The sequence below is a fragment of the Cetorhinus maximus genome, chromosome 16 (assembly GCF_964194155.1).
Source record: "Cetorhinus maximus chromosome 16, sCetMax3.hap1.1, whole genome shotgun sequence".
Lineage (NCBI taxonomy): Eukaryota > Metazoa > Chordata > Chondrichthyes > Lamniformes > Cetorhinidae > Cetorhinus > Cetorhinus maximus.
In genome coordinates, this window is record NC_135894.1 from 80,529,072 (window position 1) to 80,546,335 (window position 17,264).

The 17,264-nt window shown below is 43.6% G+C and overlaps 1 protein-coding gene across 4 annotated transcripts in view; it reads right to left on the minus strand.

Annotated features, from left to right (window-relative positions):
- The window catches only part of LOC144691756 (sorting nexin-9-like), a 98,672-nt gene that overhangs the window by 11,533 nt on the left and 69,875 nt on the right, over positions 1-17,264 (minus strand). For 3 of the 4 annotated variants that reach the window (XM_078560187.1, XM_078560185.1, XM_078560183.1), the window contains 4 exons: positions 16,892-16,992; positions 11,053-11,130; positions 2,981-3,057; positions 2,729-2,818 (listed from right to left, as the gene is read on the minus strand). In XM_078560187.1, the coding sequence (XP_078416313.1) occupies positions 2,729-2,818; positions 2,981-3,057; positions 11,053-11,130; positions 16,892-16,992 (346 nt within the window). The remainder of the gene's footprint in view (positions 1-2,728; positions 2,819-2,980; positions 3,058-11,052; positions 11,131-16,891; positions 16,993-17,264) is intronic. The other variant, XM_078560184.1, reaches the window with a different exon arrangement.

The following is a 17,264-nucleotide window of genomic DNA, read 5'->3' on the forward strand; positions in this document are numbered from 1 at the left end:
AGCGTTCTGTCTTTTCTGTGCTGTATTGTGCATTACAATGAACAGCACTATTCTCTTCCTGGAGACTGGTGCTAGTAAGGATCAATGTCGTCATCTGTCACATTTCACAGAAGTGGGCATTTTTAGTCTTGCTGTAGCATTCACTACAGGGGCTGCTGTTCAAATTATCACTGCTGTTGAGATGGGTTTGCTGTTGCAACCTGACCAGTATCATTTTAAATCTACTCCAACTTGGCTGCCTGACTTTCACTTTATAGTAATCTCAACTTCATGCATATGCTTTGCTTCTTTACTGTACTGGATGGACCATTATCACCACAGACATTGGATTATGCAACAAGGACTGATTGTTGTTACACCAAAATCTATATATGGAATGAAATTAACATTTTCTTTTATTCTGCTGCTGCTACTGTGGGATTCTGAAGAAAAGGGAATCTTTTCAACGATCTGCTTTTACTTAATAGCTCACATTATTTCTGTATTCAAGGCTGCTACATTTATGGTTCCTTCAGAAGTGTCCAAACTAAAGGTCGGATTAGGAATCCTTTGTGCTAATGTAGTGTTGATCATTGTTCATGGCCAGACCCTGTTACTGTGGCCCGAGCATGTTTTGATGCAATGCAGTAACGAGGTATACGTCAAACTATGCGCTACAAAAGAAACTCACAACCTGTGTATGATTTCCTTTTATAATTTATGTGCTGGAGGAGTTACCTTCACAGTACTATCAAGTATTAATCTCCTACTGCTCATTTATGATTCAATATCCATACTTAATTTTCATAAAACCAATGTAGATAATAGTATCCAAAATGAAACAGCGTAATGCATTCTATTTTAATGTATTCTTGGTGAGTAAATGTAAAAGATTTACTGATTTGGAGAGCCTATCTTACTAAAGAACTTAAAGTTTAAGGTGAAGGAATAGGGTTCTGCTAAGGCAGCAATTATCAGCAGTAGAACAAAAAAATATGGAAAATTATTAATGTGCTCATTAATAATATGACACAATTTAGCACAATTTCAACTACAAAAGAGGGAGTGAAAATGGATGTCCCTAAGAAAGATACTTTTGAAAGATACTATTGAAAAGAAGCTATCAAGAAAATACAACTGACATATAATGCAAAGCAAAACTAATTTTAAAAATAAATCTTAATTTCGGTTTGCAAAACCTAATTTGAGAGTGTTCTATATTTCATTTAACACAAGATTTAATTCATAATGTAAACATTCACTGTTACACTGACCTGGATTTTCCAGGTGAAAATCACCTGATTTCAGGAAGAGTGTAAGGGAAAATGGGGAGGGGGCTTTCTGCTATGTCACTGCCCCAAAGAATGTCTGTCACAATGTCCTTCCTATTGCCTTAGCTGTCAGTACCACCACCCAGCTGCTTATAATCAAAGGTGGAGGGATTTGTCCATCTTCCCTCAGAGATTTGCTAAGTTAACATTCTCGTTGGATATCTTTAAACGCCTCAAAGTATCTTGTGTGACTTCATAATGTATGAGTATTTAGGGTAAAGGAATACACCACTCCTTGATGTGCCAAAAGATTCCCCAACATTTGCTTATTAATGATTTATACAGGATCAGGAAAGAAGCATTTCTTGATTTCGTTTTAGGGAGTGAAGTGTGACATATAACTGAATTGAGTATTTGTGAGAGGCATTTTATAAATAGCAACCACAATATAGTAGGGCTCAATGTGAAATTGTCATTGAAGAAAGACAAGGAAAACTAAACTGTCCTTTGGTCTTTCTCATGGTGGTACTAAATGACTGTATCCAAGGTAAAGTTGACACCCTCCAAAGCTCTAAGCAATGTCCATTCTATCTTCCAATCAGTACTGTTTAAGATCCGCTCTTGAGCTGTGCAGACACACAGTACTTTTTACCTGGAGGCATTTACCACCATATTCCACTGGCTGGCCCATTGCTTATGATAAGAAGTGAACTGCACTCACTCCCCAACTGTCATTCTTTCAAAATACCTGCAACAGAAAATCTGAATCTTTTTAGCACATTAATGAAGGCCTTGAATAGGATGAGTCACAATGGAAAGCTTGCCTCACTTCTCTTTTGAGAGAAATAGGTTCATTGAGTCTCCCGTTTGCTCTCACACAGAATTTGTGCAACACAATCAACCTTGGGAATCTCTGGCTCCTGAGGGTTCCTGCTACTGTTGGTTGCCTAGTGATCTCTGCTGAAATTAGTGGTGTAATTACATTTAAGTCGACCTTTGAAGCCTTGAAAAATCCCTCCAAATACAGGGGTCGCCTTATTTGCCAAGTATAAAAGTGAACCACTAGCATGTTTGTGTGTGTGGCCGCCATTTTGAAATGTCATCGACATCCCGTGCAAAGAGTGGGCGTGTCTTAAGCTCCTACGCATCTTTGCAGCACAGCCTGTATTGCCCGCTTGATTCCTTGTGCCCAGTTATAAGATACAGATAAGTAAAATTCACATTTGTGGGGTAAAACATTGAGGCTGCCTACTAATGCATAGCATGTCATAACTGAAAATGGGTGCTGATTAATGCATCGAGTATACACAAAAACATGATTTTTGGGGCCAGAGAAATAGGGCCATTTTGAACACTGGGTCGACCTACACCGCGATTTACAGTATACTCTAATAACTACATAAATTTCTAGCAATCGTTGTTAACCTCTTTAAGCACACTAGTTTTATAATTCAGAAAAAAATCAACCTGTAACTAACCTTGAGGACGTGTATAATATCAGGGAAACAGGTCAGCAGCCCTTTGTATTCTTTACTGATCTCAAGCAAGCAGTGGACATCTTTCTTTGGCTACAAGACAAACAAGGATCATGCCAGGTACTTATAACATTGCAATTAACTATTTATGAAACCATTCATTTAAAAAAACAGCAGAGTTTAATATGAATCAACAAAGAATCAATAAAATGAGATAACATTTTCAAATAATTACATTTAATTATCCCAATTTACCTGATCAAAATAAAGATTCCCAATATCATCATATGTTTTTCCAACAAATGACAACGCATTTCCAATGGAGCCTTTCCCTTTTGAAAAATAATTTTAAAAAGTTTAATCTGTATTATGCTGATATCAATGACACCTGCAAAGTAGCATTCAGCAGTACTGTTCTTTAGTGCTGCATTTATACCTATCTTGCAATTTTTATTAGTGGTTCTGGTCAAGCAGGATCTCATTTACCTGGCTACAACTTCAATCTCCACTCTCTGAGGTAGATCTACACATGTATAGACGACATGCCTAGAAATTTAATTGCTCAAAAAGCTCTGGATCTGTGTCTACACTCTGTTAGCACTTAAACACTGTGTCTCCTGCCAACGCAACATGGCCATTGATACCAATCTGCACATGTGCACTGGTCCACGCATGCATAGAAATTCAGTAACAGGTTAGAAAATTAGGGCTTCAATGGCTTACTTTAAGAAATAGGCTATTATCATTGGTAAAATATGGGCAATGTATGTATTGATGAGTAATCATTGGATTGTGTACACTTGAGCTGCCAATCCATGTACCCCTGAGTTCCACTGAAATCATTTGAAAGAGAGAGTAAAACGGGTTTCAGATGCACTATCCCTCGATTTACACACACACCCTTAGACCTACCCCACAAACAGCGAATCAGCTTGAAACAGTCTCTAAGCTAGTTGCTTTTACATTGCAATGGCTGCTAGTTATGCCTACTCTGACGCTTGCAATTACGTCATGGAGTAAGACACCAGGACTGGGCATGCATGACGTTGGCAGCAAACACAGCCACACTTACATTAATTGCAGGTTGGCTCAAAATGTGCACAGTGGTCTGAGGGACCTGTTAGACATTGTGTAAATATTATTTGTCACCCTTTTCAAGTTGCATTCCATATGGTGCCAATCCCAAGTGGTGTGAGATCACCTGCTCTTGCACCACTTCTCTCCCAACTCTGGGTTTATATTGATTTGCTCTGCAGGAACAAAGTTGCACCATAACTGTATGTGAAGACTCGACATTCACTGCTAGATGATGCGTGAATTCAACAGAGGAAAAGCGGTTTTAGAATTCCTTTGTTTATTTGTGTTGTTCAGGTTGCTTTCCTAGAGCTACCCATCCGACTGTGTTACAGTTAGAATTGGCAAGTTGACCAGTGAAAAGAGGTCAATAACTATACATTACCAATGTTGCTGTGATAAAAGCAAAATATTCTGGGTGCTGGAAACCTGCATTAAAAACAGGAAATGCTGGAAAAACTCAGCAGGTTTGGCAGCATCTGAGGAGAGAGAAACAGATGGCAGAATTTTCTGTGTCCACTGGCGTCAGGCGTGTTCGGTGGCGTGAGCAGATAATATAGTGAGAAGGCCAAAAATCGATTTCACAACGTTGTGAAACCAGTTTGCGATCGTCCACTCAGCCCATTGGTGGCGGGCTGCGTTTCCTGCCATCAGACATTGGGACCTCATTGTAATACATCAGCATATCATTATAAGGAGAGCCCGCTGGACTCATTCCCCACCCGCTGGATTATCCGCCCACGTTGGCGTAATTGCACACCGATGTGTTTCACAACAGCATATAAAATGTATGCACTTGGCAGGCTGCACTTTGAGGGGAACTCGGAGGTCAGTGCACAGTAACGTTACGGAGTGCTCGCCAGAGACACCTTTTGAACTCCAAGGTTGTTGGGGGGGGCGCCCCCAAGGTTGAAGGTAGCGCATAAGCACGTGTGGGGTGGGGAAGGGGTGGCGAGGGAAGTGGCCATGCATTAGGGACACAATGTACATAGTCACCATTCCTCTGTAGCTGAGACAGTTCAGGTACAGCCACATTGATATGATTGAAGTCGGGCCTCCAGCTTATCTGTCCACTCAAGCAACGCAGAGGCATGAAAGTGCCACCAAGTGCTCCAGAGCTTTTCATCCCTTGGGCACAGACTGTAAACTAATGAGCGTTTTAGTGGACTGCAGAACAGTTGGATGACTGGGCACATTGTACAATCTCCTTGCTAAAGCTGGCCATGGAGCAGTCACTGGTGGAGGTGCTCACAGACCCTTGCAATGTCATCATCCCGGTTTGGACCAGTCTCCCCCATGGTTCAAGCTAACAGTGCAGCCTTGCAGCAGGGGTTAGGAGAATGCCTGTGTCTGAGCTGAGAGCACAGCATGCAGTCCAATGGGCAAAGCTGCTGCCAATCGGTCAGACAGAGTGCGGCGGAAGAGGGTGGGGTTTCAGACAGACATGCAGTGCACTAATGTCTGGCCATCCAAGTGTTGGCCAGTACTCTCCAGAATGCATTAAGGGGCCTTCAGACTTAACCAAGAGAGGTACTCAGTACACTCAAGCTAACTTTCATCCTGCAGGAGGAGTAAATCATGATCGTGGAGCCTGGTGAACTAGCCATATGCCTCATGGCGTACAGAGAGCGAAGACAACGGGGGAGAGCAACTGAGGCACCTGGCTGCAGAGGGAAGAGCAGCACTCTCAGCAAGAAGGGGCGCTGGGGCTCCTGCACATGCCGCTAAAGAGCCACAGCAAGCCGTCGCTGGTCAGCACCTAGCTGGACCCAGGGTCTATAGACGCGTCTTTCATTCCTGCAGATGACCGACAGCCAGTGTTGCCAAAGACTGTGCATGTCTAGGGAACTGGTCGCTCACATCTGCCAGCCTACTGCAAGATTTGGCGCCACGTGGACATGGAGGGCATCCACTGCCAGTGGCTGTGAAAGTGAAGAAGTGAGAAGTAAGAAGCTCAATTTCTATGCCAGTGGCTCCTTTCATGACTCTACAGGTGACCTCTGTAGGATATCAAAAGCCTCCACCCACAAATGCATCCATGAGGTCACGGATATCATCTTTGCGAGGCTACACAACCTTGTGCATTTTGCCTGGGAGCAGGAGAACCAGGATGTAAGAGCGATTGGATTTGCCCAGATCTCAGTTTGCCCACAAGTGGAGAGTGCAATCGACTGCACTCAGGTGGCACTCAAATCTCCATCGCAACATGTGGTCAATTATGTCCAGTGCAAGGGATTCCGTTCGCTGAATGTTCAGCTGGTGTGTGACCACTACAAATGCACCCTGCAGGTTTGCGCATGGTTTCCAGAGAGTGTGCATAACTCTCACATTCTCAGTTGGTCACAGATCCTTGATATCTTCCAGGGTCTACAGAGGCTGCAGGGATGGCTCCTCGGGGACAAGGGCTACCCGTATACGAAGTGGCTGATGACACTCATGCAGCAGCCTCAGACTGCAGCAGAGCGAAGGTATAACGAGGCTCATGCTGGTGGAGCAAACCATCGGGATGATGAAAATGACGTTCTGGTGCCTTCCTGCAATATAGTCCACAGAGGGTGTCACGCGTCGTCATCGCCTGCTGCACTCTTTACAACTTGGAATGCAACAGGGAGAGGAACTGGCTGAGGAGGAGATGGAGGAGCTGGATCCCCTCCGATGAGGAGGAAGTCGACAGTGATGAGGGTGAGGAGGTCCTCAGAGGCGACGATGATGGCGATGAGGCCCTCGCACTGGCCAGATGAGGCAGGCACACTCAGGAGGCCCTCATAGCTTCTAGATTTATGGAGGATGATGACGACATGCAGTGAGGATACACCATAAGATTCTCACATTGCATCTATGAACATTTGACTCCAATCTGGTTTATGGCAGCGCACATACCCTCTGTGACAATGCTCCTGCCATGGAGATGCAGTGGAGGCCCTAACAGTCACTCGATTGCAGGAGGATGATGAAAAAATGCAGTGAGGACACTCCACGGATCTTCACATAACCTCTGAGAATGTCTGACTCCTGTCTGGCTGAGGGCAGCTCGCTTGCACTCTGTGTTCAGGGTCATATCATAGGGACGCAGCCATGAAACTTTAAAAGCATCTGATCCTTTGTCAGCCTTCAGCACCTGATCCCTTCAGGAGCACAACATCAGTGGTCACAGATACTGAAGAGATGGGGACCAGCTGAGAGCACACAGAGAGAATGACGGTACACTGTGATGCCTGCCCACAACACTCTGGCAGCAATGACAAGAACTGTCGAGGTGCAGGCGTCAGCAGTGTGGCCAGGGAGTGAGAGACCGGACCATCACTTTGGTCTGAAGGCTGCACAGAGCACAGGGAAGAGGCCCTGGACTGAGACATCTGCCTTTATCTTGTGCAGAAAGGTTTCACATCCAAATAACACGAACACTGCTCATCAGAACAAGGAGCCATAGGCAGGGAGACATTCTTGGGAGTTTATTGACAATAGTGAACACTATGTACAAGTGATTAACATCCGTGCCCAGGCTGTGCAACTAATTCTCCTTAACTTTTCCTACCCTGCCATTACGTCTTGGAGCTCCACAGACATCCAAGTGGAGGTGGAGGCAGCCTGCTGACCGTGTCGCCCCGTCTGTGATGACCTTGGTGGGCATCCTCTGGAGGGCTGAGACCTGGAGGGCCCAGCCTGCTTTCAGCCTGAAGGCAGATGGACTCCTCCATTGTACCTTGCAATCTGAGGAGTGCAGCGGACATCCCTTCCTGATGTTGCCAAGCTTGCCTTTGCAGCTCCAGCAACTGAGGTATGATCGAGGCTCATCATCTGACTCGGACTCAGCAAATTTCTGGCATCCAGCAGGCCTTCAAGTGCCAGATACCTGGGAAGTCCCTGTTGCCGCCTGCTGTGGATCAGAAAATGTGGTGTGCTCGTCAGATTGTGACCCCGAGGCTATTCTAAAGCTAGGTCTCACTGAGGTGTGTGCCTCAGCGCTGGTGGAGGGTGTGGGTGAGCGCTGTGATGGGATTTCAAGGAGGGTGCCTTCAGATTCCTCATCAGAGGTGTCTTCGGGGCTTGACTGGAGGCCCTGGGTCATGGACTCTCATGGACTCCCTTGGCTGCGGAAGCAAGGGGAGATAATTAGTGCATGGCAGTGGCCTGTGAAACAGGACTCATCACTCACAGCATGGTTGTCTGATGGATGTTGTACTGTTGGACCCTCACTTGGTAGAGCAGTGCCGACCTCACTGTCAGCACAGGAACGATCCAGGTCGTCACCAGCCAGCTGAGTGGCTTTGTTTTCAAATTGGTGAGGACCTTGATCTTAGGCATTTCTCCATTGGTCTGTGACCTCTCTCTCTTGTTGTGTGCCACTTTGTCCTGCATGAATAGAGATGGAGAGAGCATAAGCAGGATGCCTGCCAGGCCAGATGATAAGTATGTTTGGCGTATGTGGGTGGTGAGTGGTCCCATGGATGGGATGAGGACAGTGAAGGTGTGTGTGAGAGAGAGAATGGTGATGTCTCTTGAACTGGCAGTAAGTGAGGGCTCTGTGGATGTGTGATGGATTTGTGAATGTGTGAGTTGAGAGTGATGTGAAAAGTGACTTACCGTGGCTGAACAGAGGAGATCATTCATCCTCTTGTGGCATTGGGTGGCTATCTTCTTTTGCAGGGCATTGGCACTGATCATTGCTGCCACCACCTCCCAAGCTGGATTGGTGATATTGCTGCCCATCCGGCGGCCAGACCGAGGGTAGAGGACATCACGGCGAGCCTTGATGGCATCCAAAATGTGCTCGAGGATGCGTTATTGATCCTGGGTGTTGCAGTCTGTTTGCCTTTCAGGGCCATGTCTTCTTTGCAGCAGCCATGGGCTGGAAGCACTGAGAGGTGTGTGTGCACGGCTGCACTTTAAATAAGGTGCCTGGTGTGATAATGTGGTGAGATGATGGCACGGCGGGCAAATGAGAGCTTGCCCGCCTAGGAAACGGCATGTTTCCCAGGAATGCATAATTACTACAACAGGAGGGAGGATACGCCGTGAAAAGCCGCCATTGCAGCCGGCTAATAAAACGTCATTTTACCCACTCACTACCGCACTTTGTGCGAATCTGGGACAATTCCGCCCAGAGTTAACGTTTCGAGTCTGCATGACTAAGGACTCGAAACATTAACTCTGTTTCTCTCTCCACAGATGCTGCCAGTTCTGCTGAGTTTTTCCAGCATTTTCTGTTTTTATACCAGCGTTGCTGTGTTGTGGTACCCAACACCGAAAATCATCCAATTCTGCTCATGCAGATGTTTTTGAAATCACACATTGGCTGTTGCAAAATGACTGGGCTGGATTTTGCTCTGAGCAGAGCAGATATGGTGCTAGCTATTCATCGCACTTTCCTAGTGGTTCCCCTATCGAGCAGCTGGGACCTGTATGAACTGGGCAAACAACCATGTACCCCCTTAACCAATCAGATCGATGAATCAATAATGAGCAATGCAGAGTCTGAACTGAGAAGTGTCATTTAGAATATTGAACTCAATCTAAAGTCAGGCCCAGGAAGCAAAATAAAGAGGACAAGAAAGACTGGATAAGAAAGAGAGAAAAAAGAGACCGAAAGAAAAAGTAAAAGAAAACAGTTTGAAAAATCTCCACCATTCATTAAAATCTGAAGAAATGAAGCTCCACTTTGGTGAAGGTTAATTTTCAGTGCTAGAGTGCTTTTTTTTGACAGTAATTAATACTTATGTCATTAAAGGGGTATTTCCACTGGAATAGACAAGTCTTAAATTTTTCTAGTGAGTTTAGTTCGTGTCTATGTTGCAAGTACATCAACTTCATGCCATTCAATGTAATTAAGTGTAGAGTTATATGGCAAGATGTTATTTCTGTGAAGCTTTTGGAGGTGATGTTGGATATCGGTCAGCCACTTCTGGAGTTCTGCATTTAGCTATGCACATGCTGTTGCCTGAAGTCGCTGTCCAATTTACAAATAAGTAACAGTGAATACTGTTAGCCTCATTGATATTTCTACAGCAAAATCTGGTCCATAGCTCAATGTAATTTTCTCTTTTCCAAATTTTTGTTAATCACATGGCAAAAATTCCAATTGAATTGGATCTACTTCAATGGTAATTAACACAGTATGAGCTGTTGTGTGTCAATCTGTATGATTCATTACGAAAATTCTGGTGGTTTTGTAGGCAGGGTGGCTTGTTAAATCCAGATGGCAACCTGCCCACTGCCTACCTGCCCCCCACTGCAATTATACCAGTGGCAGGGGGTGGCACTGGGCAGTCCATCCATCAGTGGACCAATTGAGGCCCTTGGGCAATTAATTCCCATTTAAGTGCCTCATCCCTTAAGTGCAACCAGGATTTAACCGACGGCGGGATGCCAAGCGCCAGCCCGGCAGGTTTCCCTGTGCAGACTGGTAGAGGGCAAGGGATTTGGGGAGAGGGGGTGCGGGGGAGGGCTCCCTTCCTTAACAGGCCCCCTGGGTCCACTGAGGGCCCCCCCAAAGTTTTACCACTTCACCAGTTGCCTTCCCCCCATTGGCCTCTCAAAGCCCAGCCCCCCACCACTCTCACTGTAGCCTGTCAGCTCGGCACCCGGTAGAACCCCCAAACATTGGCCCAAATCCTGCTCCAATGCCGCTCGCCTTGGTCCTGAAGTACTGGAGAGCTGCTGGCCACTGACTGGCTGACAGCCCTCTGAGGTGGGACTTATTCCTTTTCCTGTGGGGCAGAAATCCCGCCTCCAGTGTGTTAACAGTCAATTGGCCATTAAGTGGCTCCCCTCGGTGGTTTCCCCCCCGCACCCACTCCCCCACCACCGACTTTTTAGCTGGTGAAGTAGGGAATCCAGCACCTCATAGAGAAAATGGACAAGGCCTAATGTTTGCACTGCAGAAGTGGGAAGAAATAATTTTAGTCATTTTCAAACAAGAAAGTAACATATAAGATATGATGTAACCATTGCACAATGACCAAAATAGGTGTATTATTGAAGAGATATAAAGGTTAATGTTTTCTAGAGTCTTGCTAGCAGCTTGAAAGGCAGTGGAGATCAAAATCAAAGCATCCAAGCTTCATCCAGCGAGTTGGCTACTTGTTAGTAAATGGATGCGTATCACTTGCAGCTTTACTATGACTGATGTACCAAATTGAGACACACAGGGGTTAACTCTTATTTTTCTAAGCAAGGTATTAAAATTGCTGAAACTAGATCCTTGTGCTTATTAATAAGGTAAGGCAGAAATAAAACCCAGCAATGTACTTTACCATGATAGGTGCTTTTCGCAAATGATGCTGAGAAATTGGAGAAGGCCTTTCCTATTTTGAGATATTCTGACTTCACTGCTGGAAAAAGAGGTTTAAAGATGGCATCATAAAATCCATTTTAATAAAATTCAAAGCATGCTGCAGCGACACAGAGAATATCACCATCTTACCAATTTTGCATAAATTATAAAATTAATAATGTAATTTATCTGTACCTTTGAATAACCCAAGTATCCATAGTCATATGTAATTTTTACAAGCTATGGTTACCTGACTATGATGTAACGATTGGTGCAACAATAAGAAATTCTTGATGAAAATTTCCAGTGGTTTAGTGGCCAAGTGCAAAGGGTACTCATTGGTCTGCTTTTTTAAAACTTATTCTTTCACGGGATATGGGCATTGCTGGCTGGACCAGTATTTGTTGCTCACCCCTAACTGCATTTGAGAAGGTGGTGGTGTGCCGCCTTCTTGATCCACTGCAGTCCATGTGTAGGTACAACCACAGTGCTGTTAGGAAGGGATTGCCACAGAATCGCAGGGTTGTTCTGGTGTAGAAGGAGGCCATTTGGCCCATCGTGTCTGCACCGGTTCTCTGAGCATTTTAACTTAATGCCAATCTCCTGCCTTTTCCCCATAACCCTGCACATTGTTTCTATTTAAATAATCATCCAATGCCCTCTTGAATGTCTCAACTGAACCAGCCTTCACCACACTTCCCGGCAGTGCATTCCAAACCCTAACTACTCACTGTGTGAAAAAGTTTTTTCTCACCGCGCATTTGCTTCTTTTGCAAAACACTTTAAAACTGCGCCCTCTGGTTCTTGATCCGTTTACGAGCAGGAACAGTTTCTCCCTATCTACTCTGTCCAGCCCCTCATGATTTTGAAAACTTCTATTAAGTCTCCTCTTAGCCTTCTCCTCCCAAGAGTCCCAACTTCTCCAATCTTTCCTCATAACTGAAGTGTCTCATTCCTGGAACCATTTTCGTAAACCTCTTCTGCACTCTCCCCAATGCGTTCACATCCTTCCTATAGTGCGGCACCCAGAACTGTACACAATACTGCAGCTGAGGTCTAACCTGTGTCTTATATAAGTTCATCATAACCTCCCTGCTCTTGTACTCTTATGCACCTGTATATGAAGCCCAGAATCCTGTGTGCTTTAGAAACAGCTCTCTCTACCTGTCCTGCAACCATTAATGACTTATGTATATATACACCCAGGTCTCTCTGCTCCTGCACACCCTTTAGAATAATATCCTTAATTTTATACTGTCTCTCAATGTTATTTGTACCAAAGTGCATCACTTCACCTCACCTCATGCTTCTCCTAGTAGAGGTTGCAGATTTGGAAGGTGCTGTCGAAGGAGGCTTGACGAGTTGCTGCAGTGCATCTTGTAGATGGTACACACTGCTGCCATTGTGCGTTGGTGGTGGAGTGAATATCTAAGGTGGTGGATGGGCTGCCAGTCAAGCTGCTTTGTCCTGGATGATGTCGAGTTTCTTGAGCATTGTTGGAGCTGCACTCATTCAGGCAACTGGAGAGTATTCCACCACACTCCGGACTTATGCCTTGTAGATGGTGAACAGGGTTTGGAAGTCAAGAGGTCTGTTAGATCCACATGATGGAACCAGTAGGAGGAACAAACTATTTTTTATGGTTGGATCTTATTAAAACAGTCAACAAGCTCCCAGAGTTCAATGGTGGGGGTGGTGCAGTTTGGGGTGGAGGGGGGTGCGGATGGGGAATGTAAAGCCTGGCTGCTGTGCCGTTAAGCCAGAAGCAAACCTTTAATTTCAAGTGGTGGCAGCAACTCGTCACACCCCCTTCAACAGAACCTTCTAAGCCCGCGAACTCCACCACCTAGAAGGACAAGGGCAGCAAACACATGGGAACACCACCACCCGCAAGTTCCTCTCCAAGCAACACACCATCCTCACTTGGAAATATATCGCCGTTCCTTCACTGTTGCTGGGTGGCAGTGAGGGGAGGAGGCAATCCTAGGAGGCCAACTGAGCAACGGGATTGGTGCAAAAGTTTTTTTGTGGGGCCAAGAGAAGCATGAATGTGAGGAACCATTTTGAGTTTCTTGGGGTGGACTGTAGTGAAATGCCCGATAAAAATTGTGTCAGGCTCCTGCAAGCTGATATTGTACCCCAAATTAAATATTTCAACAAGGCTTTTATCTGTTTCGAGCGATTTCATGCCCTGCTCAAAAAATGAAGTCGGGAAAGTCTCAGCTGGGCAGTGGGCGACAGGCGTTTAAAATCTTTTTTCATGTCTGCTTCCCACCCCTTTTCTCAATGTGAACAGGATTTTTCTACCACTGAAATTAATGCAATACTGTTCCATGGCTCATACTATCCTGCTCATGATCTATATTAGTGCTAAGTACCTAGTACACATTTTATTAGTACTGGAAATTCTGGAATCAAACTTGTCCCAGTGGTGCCATCTCTGGACTGTTGTTGGAAGTATACCACAAGACAAGATGATACCTGGAGATAACGATATTATATCAGAAGTGATAGCAGTAAAATATATTCAGTAAGTACAGCAGGCCAACATATTGGGCTTATTTCTACTGAATTCTTTCAAATTCAGTGGACCTAGCAACCTTTTGCCACTCTTTTGGAAACACTTCCACATTAAAATACATTCAACCAATGCTTTAGACAAAGTTGTAATTAAAATTTGCAGAATTGGAATTCCCAACATTTCATGAGTCATTTATGGCACAGGAGGAGGCCTTCTGTCCCATTTATTTTAATATATATCTTTACCAAGTAATTATATACAGAACCTATACTTTGTTTTTATTTGAATGTAATATGCCTTACTAAATACAATAACTGACAAAAATGCAAGAATACATAAGAAAAGTTCCATTATGTTCAGCTGTCTGATTCTTATTTATTGTGGTTAACTAAGTGAAAGATTGTATTTATATAGGGCCTAGTATGCCCTCAAAAACTCCCAAAACATTTTACAGCCAATGAGTTCCTTTTGAAGTGAAGCCACTTCTGTAATGTAGGAAATTAAACGTTCACTCGGTTATGCTTCAATTTCTCTAATCAGGTTCCCGGCCCTGCCATAGTACTGAAGCAGCATTAACAAAGTCACAAATCACATCCTCCGTGATCATGACTATGGTACAATATCCCTTCTTGCCCTTCTCAACTTCTCTGCAGCTTTTGACATGGTTGATCTGGTCCTGATATGATCCTCTAACGCTTCTCCTCAGTTACCAACTCAGTGGGATTGTCCTAGCTTCGGTTCCACTTTTACTTATCCAGTTGTGGTCACAGCATCTCCAGCAAGGACTTCTCTTCCTATTCCTGTACTGTTATATCCAGGGTTCCCAAAGGATTTATCCTTGGCCCTCTCCTCATCCGCATACTGCAACTTGGTGTTATCAATTAAAAGCATTAAGGTCAGTCTTTGCATGTTCACTGATGATACCCAATTCTATTAATCCAGCACCAAGCTTTGCTCAATCATTTTGTCTTTGCTGACCTACAGTGGCTCTAAAATTCTGGAGCTCTTTCCATATCAGCATTGTGAAAGCACCTTCAAAACATGGACTGCAATCTTTCGAGATGAAGGCTCACCATTACCTTCAGAAGGGCAATGAGAGATGGTCAATAAATATTGGTCGACAGTGATGCCCAGATCCCAAACATATTTTTTCTCACGAGGTCATGTTTTCAACTGTCTCGGCCCTTGGATCTGGAATTCCCAATCCAAACCTCTATACCTCTCTACATTAGGGTCCACCTTAAAATTCAGTTTTTAAAAATAAGCTTTAGGCATCCCTAATATTTCCTTCTTTAGGCCACTGGGGGAGAAAATTGTTCACAAAGGGTGGTGCTACACAAACTCACCATTGATCATTGAAGAACAGTGCACAGGCAGGGCAGATAGTGGGTCACAACACTGCCTGCTCCCAAGGAGCTGATCTCATTCTGTGTTGGATGCACCACACAGATAAATTTCTCCCACAATATCTATTGTTGTTTGACCACAGCTCTCCAAAGCACTTTGACATATTATTCTGTGTCAAAGATGCTAAATAAATGCAAGCAGTTACAAACAAACAAAAAATTAAAAACATCTAAAAGAAGCTAATAAGAAATTAAAGTTAATGGTTACACTCAAAATATAAAATAGCACATACAATGTGTGGCACCAGGCATATGAGAATCTGCAATAGATACCCTTAACATAGGACTTAGGAGCAGGAGTGGACCACTTGGCTCTTCAAGTCTGGTCCACCATTCAATAAGATCATGGGTGACCCGGTTGTGGTCTCAGCTTCACTTTCCTGTCTGCCGCCCCCCCCACCCACCCCCGATAAGCCTTGATTCCCTCTACCAAAAATCTGTCTCACTCAGCCTTGAATAAATTCAAAGACCCAGCCTCCACTGCTTTCTGGGAAAAAGAATTCCACAGACTAACAGCCCTCTGAGAGAAAAAAATTCTCCTCATCTCGGTCTTATAAGGTCTTATTATTCTTAAACTATGTCCCCTAATTCTAGTCTCCCCCACAAGTGGAAACAACCTCCCAGTGTCTACCCTATCAAGTCCCCTCAGGATCTTATATGTTTCAATAAGATCACTTCTCATTCTCCTGTACTCCAGTGGGTATAAGCCCAACCAGTTCAACCTTTTGTCATAGGATAAGCCCTTCATCCTAGGTATGAGTTGAGTGAACCTTCTCTAGACTGCTTCTAATGCAATTATATATTTTTTTCAAATAATGAGACCAAAACTGTACTCAGTATCTCAGATGTGGTCTCACCAATGCCCTGTAAAGCCGCAGTAAAACTTCGCTATTTATTTATTCTATTCCCCTTGCAATGAACACCAAAATTCCATTTGCCTTCCTAATAACTTGCTGTACCTGCATACTAACTCTTTATGATTCAAGTACCAGGACACCCAGATCCCTCTGTACCACCGAGTTCTGCAACTTCAAGTAGTGTAATGCTTTTCTATTCTTCCTGCCAAAGTGGACAAGTTTACATTTTCCCATATTATATTCCATCTACCAAATTGTTGTTCACTCATTTAACCTATCTATATTCCTTTGCAGACTTTCTACCTCCTCTTGAATTTACTTTCTTGCCTATCTTAGTGTCATTGGCAAATTTAGTGACCACACATTCGGTCCCTTCATCCAAATAATTGATATAGATTGTAAATAATTGAGGCCCCAGCACTGATACTGTGGCACTCCATTAATTACAGAAAAAGACCCATTTATCCCTACTCTCATTTCCTGTTAGCTAACCAATCCACTATCCATTTTAACATTGAAAGCAATAACAGTGCCATGTATACGTGTGACTAATAATACAGGTTTATAAGGTTACATAAGATTTTCAATGAAACATGTTCTCTAAACACTCTATTTAATATATAATAGATTCTCAATTGTTACTGCATATTTTTTATCCTACTGTGGATGAGACAGACTTGTGCTGGGTTATGGAAAAGGCAAAGCATAAGGCTTAAATATATATATTCATGTCATAGGAATACCATTTGATCGAAATCTACATTGTGTTCACTAATTAGATGTTAGCAAGAGAACAGATTACTTTTTAACCACCAATATCTTTGTCCTAAACTGATGAAATTTAAAACACTTTTACTGATTGGTTGGTTGTCGTGTTTGACATTGAGGATACTGGTAACACAATAATTATTGTTAAATTTTAGTTACAGATATATTAGTGGTCTCAGTACCACTACTGGGGAATACTTGTACCATTGTATTTGGGCTAGTACTGAAGATGCCAGTTTTACTTTTATCAAACATTAATATACATACTTCCAGTGCACCGTGCCATGTGTTCCTCTGTCACTGTTACAAGATTTCTAACGCTTTCTCCCATGCATTTGGCAAAGGTCAAATATTTTTCTGTTTCTTCTCTGCCAATTGAAAGAAAAAAAAGTCAAAAAATAAAAAGACCTGACCAACCACGTTGAACATTTTAACAGACAAATGTTTAAACCTTAATTAATATTTTTACTTTCTTAGCTCGTTATATTTTTGTGCTACAGTATTATTAAAGTGCACTTGGTACCATCCCAGGACAGCATGACAGAGATAGAATCAGCAACTTGTGGTATATGCAACTTAATGTGCCATATAATCAACCTTAATATGTGGACAAAGAGGCACCTTGTTATGCATCAAAGAG